This window comes from Berghia stephanieae, chromosome 9 (assembly GCF_034508935.2).
Source record: "Berghia stephanieae isolate SIO BIC M18660-M18661 chromosome 9, UCSD_Bste_1.3, whole genome shotgun sequence".
NCBI classification, from domain to species: domain Eukaryota; kingdom Metazoa; phylum Mollusca; class Gastropoda; order Nudibranchia; family Aeolidiidae; genus Berghia; species Berghia stephanieae.
Genome location: NC_088368.1, coordinates 5,113,750 through 5,129,022, shown reverse-complemented (window position 1 = coordinate 5,129,022; position 15,273 = coordinate 5,113,750). Strand labels below are relative to the sequence as shown.

At 34.9% G+C, this 15,273-nt stretch overlaps 1 protein-coding gene across 1 annotated transcript in view; it reads left to right on the top strand.

The window, feature by feature from the left end:
• LOC144979287 (uncharacterized) overlaps positions 1-5,846 on the top strand; it is a gene marked incomplete in the record, with an annotated part of 12,039 nt that extends 6,193 nt beyond the window's left edge. Inside the window, 3 exon segments of the mRNA XM_078925908.1 lie at positions 741-980; positions 2,574-2,709; positions 4,636-5,846. Of these exon segments, the coding sequence (XP_078782034.1) occupies positions 741-980; positions 2,574-2,709; positions 4,636-4,720 (461 nt within the window).
• Positions 5,847-15,273: the final 9,427 nt, after the last annotated feature.

Here is a 15,273-nt window from a genome sequence, read left to right as displayed (position 1 = left end):
GATTTTCCCCAGAACTTCACACCCAACTAACACAAAGATATATATTTTCTATCACTCAAACACAATAGCAGTATCTAAGTTCTTGCGATAAATAATTTCTTTAGCAAAACAGACTCTATAACACACGGTTCTTTTTCTGTAAATTTTATGATGTACAAAAGAACTTTGAATAAGAAAAATGTTGGTTATATCGTAACGAATGTGACGATTTTTCTATAGTTGGTAAGGAAAGGGTTTAAACATGAAATGCAGATGTCATTGATAAACAGTAGATTTTGGAATATTTTTACAAGATTTGTTACACACACCCAACCAAGCTCGCTCGGACAAACATAACAGTTATTTACAAACAATAGAATGAGAGATGTTGTTATTGATTTTCGACCGCTGGTTGTGTGATTAGTTCTCACTAGCTTTGCTAAATAAGATTATAAACATTAAAGTTTACACATTATTTCATTGTCTATGATGGGACGAGTAATCATACGAGTAGAACTAGTGATTATTTTATTTAAACGCCTCCGCGTTGAGGGTTAAACCGTGCAGTTTACTTAGTTTAGCACTAAGTGCCATTGCTTACATTCGGAGGACAGTCCGATGGGCGTGGTTATGTTCCCTTCCAGTCCGTGTCAATTCGCATCGGATACTTTAGACGAATAAGACATGATGGTATTGATGATTTTGTTACGACCTAAGAAGGAAGATGAATATTAAAATCATATACCTTATTTCTCTACTAGGCCCTTGGATCGTGAACTCCAACTTCCCCGGCTACACAGAGAACCAGAACTTGAACGAGTTCCGTTATGTCAAAGCTCTACGTCTTGCCTACGTCAAGGAACAGAAACCAGAGAATCCTTCAGCTTACTCTTCTATGACCTTGACCTCCAGACTGTTTATACCGGAGAGAATCATGGGAAAGAATTTTGAGTCGTTTTCTAAGACGATGCTGAAAGTTATCCGCTGGCTAAACGCTACACGTAAGTTTTTTATTTGGAAACTAAAGGATGAATATAGGGGGCGAAGTGGCCGAGTGGTTAAGGCATTGCATTGTGGCCCGGAAGGTCCCGGGTTCGAGGTTTCTTTTCCCCTTTTCCTTGAGCAAGCGTATTAACCCCTAATTTGCTCACTTGGACAACATGGGTGATTCCTGTTGACATCAGACATCCTGTTTGATGAAATATCTATATTCCTTCATGGAATGCCTAGGCGACGATATCTTATGATGTCGTGGCGGAAGGGCATCATTTTTTTAAAAGGATGAATAATATGTATTATGATTTATTCAAAATTTGTGACCCACCGTTTCAAAACGGTATTTGTCAGGATGAATCAGACCCCGAAAAATGAACTTAGAAATGATTCGTCGAAGTGAAATGTTTGTTTGTTTTTCTATTTATTAATTAATTAATCTTTTTGTCTTTATTTGTTTGGGGATTTTTTGGGTTTTTTTTTTTGCAATGCAAAAAAATGTATCTATTTCCATAAAAATGAAGAGAAATTAATCCTAAGTGTCAAAATTTGAGGCGATGAATTCAATTTCTAGTAGCTCCTAGTTCATCCATAATACCGTTTGGGTACAGAGAGTCGGTGAGTCACATTTGGAATTGATTAGTCATTAGTTGTTCATATTTGATTTATGTTCTTGTGTTGGATGTGTATGTTTATTTGCATGCAAATAATAGTGTTTTTTAGATAAAGAACATCTTATTGAAGTCCTCCAGCCAAGTTCAAACTCAAAATATTTATTTATAAAGGCATACACGTGCTGCTAATATTGTACTCAAGATGCACGCCCGAAAACTGTCGATCTTGAGTGTTTTTCGTTTCTTTCGCTCTTCAAATTAAACTAAAGGTAGACACAGATAGAAGTAAATATATTATTTCAACATCAACATTGTTATATTGATATTGTTTCAGAATAAACAAAAATGTAGCAAGCGCCGTGGTCCACCGTTCACAGAACGATTCTTGGGCCTTTCTCAATCTTTTCCCCTTTACGTGTACCATATCGTAGCCATCGTAAACTCATGGCCTGACACTGACAAAAAAAAATGATGTCAAAAGAGAAGTCTTTGGCCGCAAAAGAAAACAAATTGTGTGTTGTATTCAATAGTTCAACCAAATAGGATGATTTGTTTCCCTGATCGCTGCTAACGACAACTCACTTGACGGTGCCCAAAACTAAAAAATGACGTCAAACTATAAATCCTAGTGGGTTTTAGCGTGGCCATCGTTAGTAGCCTGACACTAGAACCCTCTAGGACTGGCAGTGTGACGTCATTTTTTTTTTTTTTAGGTTGGTGTAGCGTCTAGTGAGTTGTCGTTGGTAGAGCTCAAGGAAACAAGTTATTTCATTGGTTGAACTATTGAATACAACTCACGATTTGTTTTCTTTTGTGGCAAAAGACTGGCATTTTGACGTCATTTTTTGGTCAGTATCAGGCCATAAATTTACGATGGCTACGGTTCTAGTGTCAGGCTATAAGTTTACGATGGCTACGCTACGACCATATCCATTAATAATGAAAGGCATCCATTATTGTTTACATTATTACTTATTGTGTTTTCAGGCGTTCCCGTGTTTGCTTGCGAGACGGTTCGTTACCACATGAGTTCGGCAGACGGGTATGGTCAGGGATTCTCCGAGGACAAACCTGACTATCAGGTCCACACCTATAGTGGCCAGCACTACCTCACCTGTATTCGGTAAGTAAGAGTTCAAAACACAATTGAATCCTGATAAAGCCCCCTACCGCCTGGACCAGAAAGAATTGTTGACTTTTAACTCTTTCAGCGATAAGGCTATATTTGCATTTCCGTCACAACAAAGTGGATGACAAGCTAAGACAAAGCGACATTCGAATTCGGCGCAAATCTCAATTAAAATACCCCCCCCCCCCCCGATTCAATTTATAGTACTTTTGTAGAAAGTGGGATAAGATTACATTAGTATTTTTTACCTTTCAAGACCGGCCACACCGTGCCGCCATTGGCCAGTAGAACAGATTCTGCTCTGACCGCACAGTGGAACATACTTAGATAAAGAACAGAAAGTTTGAAACCAACATGAGGTGTTGACTTTAAGAATAAGTTGGCGTTAAGAGTATTGGCTTTATGTGGATTTCACTGTCAGATCGTAGTCTTTGTGAACTCATATCCTGACACTGACAACAACCAAAAAAAAAAAAAAAAAAAGAAGAAGAGAAAAACAAACAAAACAATACAAAAAAAAACTACAACAAAAAAACTTTTTTTTTAAACGCCTCAATACAAGGCGACGACCACTATAAGAAAGTGAATAGTAAGTTGTATTCAAGAAAGCAATTAATGAGCTCATTCATTTCCAATGTCCATATTATGTTACCCATCGTCTCAGTGGGGTATTATGTCGGGATGAATCATAGCCCAGAATGTAGGTTTAAACATGAAATGATCAGAGAATTGACATTTTAGTCATTTGCACATAAAGAACTATTCATTCTCTTCAATAAATTAATTGTTTATATTTTACTAAAATTTTGTACTTTTCGTTGTGGATATTCAATTTCCAGCATTTAGTTAACCGACGTATTAACGTTTTGAGACGGTAGGTCACATATTGCTGTTAGCTTAAGACTCCTTAAAAACGCTTTTAGCCTAGTTTTTTCAAAATTTCAAAGTTTATTTAATCTTAGGCTTTCGCTAATAAATCATAGAATATGATGACAACATACACGAAAGTGGAATTAATATTAAATGAAACCAAAGAATAAAATGATACCATTAATAACCACACAAAATATACAACAATGGTAATACCACCAATACTTATAATAATAATGATAATAATAATAATAATAATAATAATAATAATAATAATAATAATAATAATAATAATAATAATAATAATAATAATAATAATAATAATAATAATAATAATAATAATAATAATGATAATAATAATAATAATAATAATAATAATAATAATAATAATAATAATAATAATAATAATAATAATAATAATAATAATAATAATAATAATAATAAATAATAATAATAATGATAATAATAATAATAATAATAAAAATAATAATAATAATAATGATAATAATAAATAATAATAATATGATAATAATAATAATAATAATAATAATAATAAATAATAATAATAATAATAATAATAATATAATAATAATAATAATAATAATAATAATAATAATAATAATAATAATAATAATAATAATAATAATAATAATAATAATAATAATAATAGCACAACAGCACATAATTTAGAGAATATACAACGCTATCAAAAATATTACGGTATTTATAGATACTGGTCGTGATATAGATAGTATGCATTTGGCTAAGAAGCTCACAACATTGCCATCCGGAAGTATAACTGGTCAACACACAGAACTATGTGTAATCATGAACTTTTATAGTCTGCATAATACCGTTTAGTGAGTATTACACATAAACGTGGATGGCAAAAAACAATAACAAAGGTCAGAATGACGTCAATTTCATTCTATCTATAGAGAGTGACAAATCATCAACATTCGAGCGACTGTTCGCCTTCTCCCCCCGATATAAATTTCGCTTTATTCATCAATTGTTTGTTTGTTTATTTGTTTTGTATTTTTTACCCAGACTGTATTTCCCAACGACGTTCCAAGAACCACCACCCGAAATACCCGAAGTAGGTGACGCAGGCTGGGGGTGTGTTGTGTCGTAAACACGACACACAATAATAAAGACAACAACGAAAACAACAATAACAACAGGAACAACGATGACGAAGACAACAATAACAACAACAGCAGCAACGTAGTCAACAACGACAAATCAGCAACAACAACAACAACAACAACAACAACAACAACAACACGACAAAGACGATGACAAAAACAACAATACCAAAAGGAGGAGGAGGAGAAAAAGAAGTAGGAGTAGGAGAAGGAGGAGAACGTTGAAGAGGTGGAGGAGGAGGAGTAGGTGGTGCTGCCTACTTAAAATTTTTAAAATTGTGTAGTTTCCAAGGGTGAAAAAAAAATCATTTTAAATAGCTTTAGAAATAAATAATTTGCTCTCTCGGCATGGTCCAAAAATGCTCCAATACCCTGGATATAGGTTCTAAGAAGCAAGACTTTCCTTTTCAACATGACTTATTGAGTCAAAGAGACATATTATGCAGCTCTGTAGCTGGAGCCAAAAAATCGTATTTCCACGAATTATTCGTAGTACTAAGCAGGTCTGCACATGCCTATTTCTCCTATTTTGACAATCTTGTGCATGCGGTCTTTCAGGCGATTGTGCCCTGATCGCAAGCTAAAGATTGTGACCTGGTCTTTTCTATTCAATTTATTAAAATTTCAATGTATTAATTTGTGACCCGTCGCCTCGAAACGGTTGTATGCCGGGGTTGTTAGATGCTAAAAATAGAATATGTAGTTGATAATAAGAATATTAGATTTGAGTTAAGATTTTATGTTATATTGTGGATAATAAATACTTTTTTTTTACACTGACCATGCACATGCACAGAATGCGGTCCTTTTCCTTAAAACGGTAGAAAAGCTAAACATTTTTACATCTCTGCTAAGTCCAACGTTAAAATCTATTTTTAAAAAAATCTAATTTACCCCGATAAAATACGTTTTGAGGTGATGGCTCACATATTTGTGTTCAAATTTACATACTCATTACAGTGTTTAGAACGAAAGCGGAATGGATGATTTGTTTTTAAAGATCCAAATAATTTTAACTTTTTTTTTCGTTCATTATCTTGATATTTGCTTTTTGTTTTTGTGTTGTTGTTTTTTCCTTTTTCTTTTTTTTTTTTTTTTTTTTTTTTTTTTTGTTATTTTCTAAATGTTTTTTATGGCTTTTTTTTTTTTTTTTTTTGTTATTTTTTTGTTTTGTTTTTTGTTTTGTTGATTTCTTTTTTTTTTTTTTTTTTTTTTGTGGTGCCTTTGTCTTGTTGTTTTTTTTAATTCATGTTTTTTTCCCGATATTTGTTTAATGTTGATGTCGAATTACATGCAAAAACTGAGGAGAAGGAGAGAGGAATGTATAGATGTGAAAGAGTCTGTGCGTGAGCGCGCGTGTGTTTGTGCGTTTGTGTGTGTGTGTGTGTGTGTGTGTGTGTGTGTGTGTGTGTGTGATTCATTTGTATTTTAGTGTGTCATTATGTGATTGGTATTTAGGTTGAGAAAGTGTGTTGTATGTTTGATTTATATATATATATATATATATATATATATATATATATATATATATATATATATATATGTATATATATATATATATATATATATATATATATATATATATATATATATATATATATATATATATATATATATAAAGGGGTGTTGAGAAAGGCGGAGAGAGTGGCAACAGAAACCAATTTAATTAAAGGTTATAAAGAGTTTACGAGGGGAGCTGCGCCTGATTAAACAATAAAATACAAACATGAATATAACAGCTTAAAAAAAAAAATTAAAAAAAAGAACAAAATCTCCAAACACTCAATCTAGAATTTAGTAATGTATTTATATCTTTATTGTTTTGCTTTGTTTTGTTTTTTATTTATTTATTTTTTTTTCTTGTTGTTGGCCGAATAAGGGTTTTGAGCCCGAAACGTTCCGTGTTTTGGGTATTTTGTTCTTATTTTGAAGCTGTTCTATCCATTTTTGTTTATTACTTTTTACAGTCCACAGCTTCTAGCAGCCTAGTATGGAGATAAAGATAAAGGGAGTAAATCTGACTCATGAATGGACAACACCAAAACAAACGACGTTTCGGTCTTTGGCCTTTTTCAAGTAAACACAAAATACACATATATTTATATTAGATTGTCATAATAATATAGGCGAAAATTTGTAAATATGTGTGTGTGTGTGTGTGTGTATGTGTGTGTGTGTGTGTCTGTGTGCAATGGGGAGAAAAAAGGCCAAAAGCCGAAACGTCGTTTGTTTCGTGTTGTTCATTCATGAGTCAGATTTACTCCCTTTATCTTTATCTCCATTTTATTGAATCACCTCCATTTATTAGCAGCTTAGTATCGCTTGGCCTTATTAATTAAACGCATGTATCGTGAGGACTCTATAGTATTAACTCACTCAACCCTAACACCGACTATATCCGTAGTTTACCCAGGTTACTTTTGCCTCATGCCTATTTGTTACATTTTTCTGAGACAAATTATAGGCGTGGTATCAAAGCTAATGTTTTTAGTATTTGCATGTTAATGATAGTTGAATAAAACTATCTATGTACATGCTCATTTTTAATACATTTTTTTTCCAATTTTGAAAAGTAGCAAACGTCTCTAGGATTGAGTGAGTTAAAAGGCATAGTCTACAAGGCGCAAACTGTTATTGCTTAATAAAATTTAAATAAGCCTTTATGACACTGTTGTTTATTTAATTATGACTTTCAGTTCTGCTTCAGACGTTCTGGTGTTTCATTTCATCCCATTTTTACTTGTAGCAAATTGAAATAAATCATTATTTTACTAATTTCACCACACTCTGTTGTTTGTTATTTTTTGTTTCATTAACCCTGTTTTGAAGATAAAGGGGAAACCCGAAACGTCCATTTTATCCGTTTTCGTATATTAAATTGAAGCTTACATTCAATTTCACATTGTTTTGCATTGTAGTAACGGATAATATTTAGCGTTTTGTTTTGTTTTGTTTTTTTTGTTTTGTTTTTTTTTTGTTGCTTGTCTTTTCTTGTTGTTTTTTTTTTTTTTGTTTGTTTTTTTTTTTTTTTTTTTTTTTTTTTTTTTTTTTTTTTTTGTTTTTTGTGTGTTTTTTTTGTGTGTGTGTTTGTTAGATTTCCATTACAACAAAAATTCCATAGTGATTTGGGTTATCAGACAAGCAAATAAGTGAAAGTTTCTTGCATGCTGTCCTTTGGCTAGGACTCTTAGTCTATCGCAAAGTACGTTCCGCCAGATTTATAACAGACCCAGCTATCTCGATGTCACCCAGGATCGATTCGGTCCATTTATTGCGTGTGAAGTGAGTGTTCTACCGACTGAGCTATAGGGGGGGGGCCTCTCCCAAATGACTATTCAAATTAATATAATATTTGATTATATCTTTCAGAGTTTTTTAACCAAGTTTTAATTGTGAATTTAACCATTTTCGGTAGGTACTTATCGGTTTATTTAATTATTATATTATGTAACAAACAAATAGGTAAATACCATATTTAAGAATCAAGGACGATCTTAGTTATTAGCTTAATACGAGAAAAAAAAAGTCCTCTCTAATGCACAGGCATTCATTCCTCAATCCTGTTGAATTAGACGCTGCCTAAATATGTCTACCATCTTCTGGAATGACATTTTTTTTAGTTACCGCCCTTGATTTTTGTCATTTTGGATTTTTTTGCAATTTTTTGACTTGGCATTTTAAATTGACTAATGAATTAATTTTCATATATTTTAAAAATACTGATTTTTACAGTGAAAACAATAAAATATTAATATATTTCAAAATTTGTATATAAAAAAAGTAAATTGTTAATTTTATAAATTATTAGTAAAGTTTATTATACTAGAAATGTTAGAGTTATATATCTTTAACTGCACAATTATGTAATTAGCCATTTAAATGTTTGACCTATGGAAAAGCATTTAATTAACACTTAACATCTTATTTGGATGTGAGTTGACTAAGAGGTCTGCTCACGTAGAATTATTTAACAGTGCCGGCCCTACCTACCCGCCCAAATCAATAGGGGCTACATGGGTCCGGGTACCCGCGGTAATATTGACGAGACTAAAGTAAGAAACAAGGAGGAGGTACCTATCTATTTAAATACAATGAAAGCAACAAAACAAAAAAAATACCCGAGATTCCATTAAAAGATAAGAACTAATAGTCTTAATCTGTTGGTTTCAAAATTGAATCAAATGTGTGTTAACAAATAAAACAAAAAAAATCAAAGTAATTGAAAAATAAAAGAGGAATATCTTTTGGAAAAATGTCATGTAAATGTAAATATGTAAATCAAAATTGTATTACTTCCAATTTTTGTTTAAAAATATTAATTTGTCAATGGAGCTTTCCTTCAAGCAACTTCTTTTTGCCGAGATGAGCTCGCCGGTCTTGGTGAAGCGGGTACTCATTACCCGCCCCTTTTACCCGAGTACCCGGGTTAACTTTATTACCCGCGGGTATCCGGGTACCCGCCCAGCCCTATTACTTAATTACAATAATAATGAATGGATAGCCTAGTATCGTGGCCTTCGTAAGTTATGGCCTGACACTGACCAGAAAAAGACGTCAAAATGCCAGTCTTTTGCCACAAAAGAAAACAAATCGTGAGTTGTATTCAATAGTTCAACCAATGAAATAACTTGTTTCCATGAGCTCTACTAACGACAACTCACTAGGCGGTACAAAAACCAAATAATGACGTCAAAATGCCAGTCCTTTTGGATTTCAGTATCAGGCTATAAGATAACGATGGCTACGCTAGTATACGCTTAGCTGAGAAGCTCACAACATTGCCATCCGGATGTATAACAAAGCAATGCACAAAACCATCTGTAACCTTGAACGTTTATTATTATGGTCTGGTTAATACAGTTTAGTGAGAATTACTTATAAACGCGGATGGCAAAAATCTATAACAAAGACTTGAGTGGTGTCAACTTCATACCTACTATATATATTGGTTGTAGGTTGGATGTGGATTCTTAACTGGGTAGAACAGTAACGAAGCGGTTGCCTTATGATACCAGGTGATGACTATAGCCTGACACCGTAGCCATCGTTGTGTTGTAGCCTGATACTGAAATCCAAAAGGACTGGCATTTTGACGTCATTATTTGGTTTTTGCACCGCCTAGTGAGTTGTCGTTAGTAGTGCTCATGGAAACAAGTGGTCCAATTGGTTGAACTATTGAATACAACTCACGATTTGTTTTCTTTTGTGGCAAAAGATTGGCATTTTGACGTCATTTTTTTGGTCAGTTTCAGGCCATAACTTTACGAAGGCCACGCTGACACTGACCAAAAAAATGACGTCAATAGACAAGTCTTTGGCCACAAAAGAATACAAATCGTGAGTTATATCGTAGCCATCGTAAAGTTATAGCCTGACACCGTTGCCTTCGTAAAGTTATGGCCTGATACTGACCAAAATAATGACGTCAAAATGCCAGTCTTTTGCCACAAAAGAAAACAAATCGTGAGTTGAATACAATATTTCAGCCAATGAAATAACTTGTTTCCATGAGCTCTACTAACAACTCACTAAGCAGTGCAAAAACCAAATAATGACGTCAAACTGCCAGTCCTTTTGGATTTCAGTATCAGGCTATAACATAACGATGGCTACGATATATAACCGTAGCCATCGTTAACATATAGCCCAACCTTAGCCATCGTTGACTTATAGCCGGTTATCCGGGGTTCATCTCCCAGGCGGGTACCCGGGAATTATTTTTTTTATAGTTTATATAACAAATATATTTGGTTTTATATAATAGGCAGTTATACGCTGGTGTTGCCTTTATTAATCACGATTTCGGAAGGGACATATCGTGTTTCGCTCGCAACAATATTACATTTTTTTTCCAGACAAAAGCTTTCTGTGAGTTTTTTATTTTATTTTATCTTAATGTTTGCGCTATTGTAATGCGAGTATTTCTTAGTTATTCTCCTTGAGGTTCTATTTTGCACCGTTTTGATCCTCTTGATGTCACATTTGATGTAGGGAGCCCATGCTATTCTTGCATTCTAAGGAACGAACTTGAAGTCACTCAGCTCTTCGTTATTGTTTTTTAGACAACTATTTTGGTAATTAGTTCTCACTAAATTATATTTAATTAAGAAACCAAAGAAACCTGGCGAAGGACCATGGAGAAAGAATTAAAGGAAGCAGGCCTGTCCTGGAATACAGCCACCGCAAAAGCAGCCGATCACAAAAAATGGAGATGTCTGGTGGATGCCCTATGTGCCTCAAGGCCCGAAGAGGATTAAGTAAGTAAGTAAATTATATTAATCATACTATAAACGTTTAAGTTTTTACACAGGCACATAAGATTTGTGGGTTGGTACATTTTACCCAGTTGGTGGATGCTGTGATTATTTTACCTAAACGCATAGCATAAATTAATTCAAAGCGTGACTGAAAGATCAATCCACACGCCACACACACATTCCACCACAGGGCGTCAACCGGGATCGTACTTTTCCTGCCACAGTCCTAAAGACCAGTTTGCTTATCAGAAACTCTACGGACAGATAGATAAGTCAAGTATCCTATTGCCCTCGAGTCAATTATGATTATGGCCGCGTCATCTCGCGTTGCTTGGCGACTGATGAGCGTGGCATCTTGACATAATGTGTTGCTTAGCGACTGGTAAAATTCCACAGTGACACACACACACACACACACGCGCGCGCGCACACACACACACACACACACCATGTTGCATACGTTATTCTTCATGTTTATTGTTCAACACGAAGATAGTTTTATTGGTTTCTCAATAGGATTCAATAGCCTGATGTCAGGTCCGCCCAGCAACCAGCAGCTTGGTTCTAAATAAAGATAATCCGTACTTTTTTTTCTTTATGCTGGCTAGTAGAACCGTTTCGCATGTCACGTGATCAGAATGTATAAAAGTCAAAACAAGATGAAGTTTCTCCTCTGGATAAACTTTTATGCTCGTCGAAGAAGTATTTCATAAGAGCGTCCGCCATTGTTCCGATAGTTTAGAACCAGTTACTAAGTTACTATGGGTCATTACGAGGGAAGTGACGTCACGACTGTTGAAGCCTATTAAAAGCCTCATGAAATAGACACGACTTGCATCAACTCAATTTAATATCAATATACTTCTCGGGGAAAAATCGATTATTATAAAAATGTGACGAACCGTCTCAAAACGATATTTTGTTGGGGTGAAATTGTCACTCGCCTTCAGACCGGAAGGTCTAGGGTTCGAGTCACGCTCTGAGCGGCACATTTGTCCTTTAAAAAAGGCGCTTTGCTTATATTCTCTCACCGTACTATATGTGCGGCTTTGTTGCCTAGTGGTATGACACTCGCTTTCGGATCGGAAGGTCCCGGGTTCGGGCCTCGCTCGGTGCATAGTTGAGTCCTTGGAAAAGGCTCTTTACTCACATTCTCTCACCGCACTCAGGTGTAAAATGAGTAGCTGTCCGTTAACAGCGTTGTCTCTGTCCGAAAAAAACATTGTAATATCGCCTACAGGTGTTTTGTCTCATCCTGCATGTTATTATGTGTTGCTGTTGGTCAGGGACCCCCTGTAAAGCGCTTTGAGCACGTTTAGTGGATATTGCGCTATATATGCTCTATTTATGCTCTATTTACGCATGTGTAAAATGAGTAGTATCAGCGTTACAACATTGTTTCTGTCGGAGAAAAAACAATTGAATAGCGTCTGTCAGGTGCCATGTCTGTGTATTGTGACAACTGGAGTGCAAAAATCAAGGGAGGCCTTCCGAAAGCACCTCGTGATTGCAGTTCTTTCATTCTGTATTTTACCCATGGATCTTGTATCAGGCGTATATTTATTCAATTTGTCAATATATAGTAATATTTTTAAAACTCTAGATAGAACAAGCCTTGATAGATTAGTGAACGTTAAAAACTTTCCTAAATATCACTATTGTTTTGGTTTTCTGCCGCCATTTCTTTTGTGAAGTATTGAAAGCAGTCCTTGGTTGTTGTTTGTTCTATTAGGATTAGCTCGAGGTCGGAGGATTTTTTCTTTCTATTACAGATAGTCATAAGTCTTAGTAAAGGCGCTGGGGTGTTTGTTTTTCCTTTTAGGGTTAGTTAAATGTACTAGGTTTTATTTTTTTCCGAGGGTTAGTGGAGGGAATGGTTGGGTTGTTTCCCTTAGCACGGAGAGCTTTCGGAAGGTGTCCAAAAATGAAAATTGTGTACGATTGCCAAAAACGAAAATAAATATAAGTTCACAAGCACTTGTTTGAGAAATTATAAAACCTGATATTCATTCTAGTTTACCGATATATATTTTCATTAGTATATCGATAAGTTATCATTATCGCTGGGCATGGACGCCTTTGTGTTCCAGACTGTTGCGTTGGAAAATCGGATAAGCACATGCAGAAACGAAGACACACACACACACACACACACACACATACACACACACGCACACAAAAACACGTATATATATATATATATATATATATATATATATATATATACATACACAAACATACAAACACACTAACACACACAGTCATGCACACACTTACATTTTGAAGAGGAGAGGGAGTTGACGAAATAGGCAGATAAAGAAATTGATAGATAGATAGATAGATAGATAGATAGATAGATAGATAGATAGATAGATAGATAGATAGATAGATAGATAGATAGATAGATAGATAGATAGATAGATAGATAGATAGATAGATAGACGGATTGATTTATATATATATATATATATATATATATATATATATATCCGGATGGCAATGTTGTGAGCTTCTTAGCCGTGCGCATTCTAATCTATAATATTGCCTAAGGAACCTCCCCTCCCACCTTTCCCGAAAATATATGAAGCTAGACTCGAAAGCCTCGAACCTAGGACCTACCAGTGCCTCAACCACTCGGCCACTTCACCCCCACTCAGGAAAAAATAAGGAAAGAGAGGATATGATGAGAGGAGGAGGGAGAGGATGGGAGGGAGGGGTTTCGAGGAGGAGGAGGAGGAGATGGAGGAGGAAGAGGAGGGTGTGCAGATAGTATGCGCTTGGCTAAGAAACTCACAACATTGCCTTCTGGAAGTATAACGGACCAAGGCACAAAACTATGTGTAACCTTAAACGTGTATGGTCTGGTTGTTAATACATTTTAATGAAAATTACTCATAAACACGGATAACAAAAACACGAACAAAGACCTGAGTGACGTCAACTTAGTTCTATCTATAATGATATGCAATTTAACGAGTGTGATACCATGCCGAATTGACCGTTCCGTAGCCATCGAAAACCCAACACTGCCCACAAAATTTACGTCTTAATACGAAGTGACCACAACACAACACAACAAAAAAAGTTTCAAAGTTTATTTAATCTTACGCTTTTTTCGCCAATACTTCATATCATTTTATGACAACATACATGAAAGTGAGAAAAACAAAATGGTAAATGGAGCCAAAAAATAGAATGATACCATTGATAACCAAAACAATATTTTCTTTTTTTAAATACATCAATGGTAATACCACCAAATAATAATAATAATAATAATAATAATAATAATAATAATAATAATAATAATAATAATAATAATAATAAAATCGGTACTTTTTATTCTTCATGCTGGCTAGAACTTTTTCACATGTCATGTGATCAGTTTCTAAGTTACTATGCTTTATTACGAGGGAAGTGACGTCACGACTGTTGAAGCCTATTTTGGGACCTAAACACAAAGGACGTCAGTCACTTCATTGCAACGATCTCAAAAGAATGTTTAACTTCACCTCCGCTAAACATCATCCAAGGACCTGAAAAAACATCAGAGGCATGGCATCAAACAGACAGGAATGGAGATGCCTTTGCACAGAAATCCAGAAAGCCGCTGAGGCTGCAAATTCTTTTCTATTCTGCCAGCGAATAGCTTTGACCCTTTCCTTACCAACCTTTTTCAAAATGTTTCCCAAAATTTCACACCCATCTAACACAAACTTAGTTTTTTCTTACTCAAACAGAAAATCAACAAATACATTCTATGCATAATATTGATCAGCAAATGAACTCTACAACACAGTGTCACGTTTTTATAGCTATAATAAAACATTTTTCTTTAAATTGTGTGATTTACAAAAGAAATCTGAATGATAAAAGTGCTGATTGGATCGTAACGAATGTGACGATTTTTCAATATGGAATGAGATTAGCGGAAGAGTATCGTCCCTTGATTGGACGTCACCCATAGTCTGTGACGTCACCGGCGGAAAAAATTATTTGAGAGCGAACGTCATGTTGGTTGTGCGCATGCGTCTCTCGTCCTCGCCGCGTTCTCTCTCTAATAACTTTCCGCCGGTGACGTCACAGACTATGAGTGACGTCCAATCAAGGGACGATACTCTTCCGCTAATCTCATTCTCTATAGGTGGTAAGGAGAGGGTTCAGTCAAGTGTACCTACGTTATTGTCTATCAATCCGGCACGGAACAGTCAATCGTCCATCGCCCTACATTCATTGTTATCTATCGCCAAGCCCTGGTTCTTGTTCTCTTGTGTGCTTGAAGC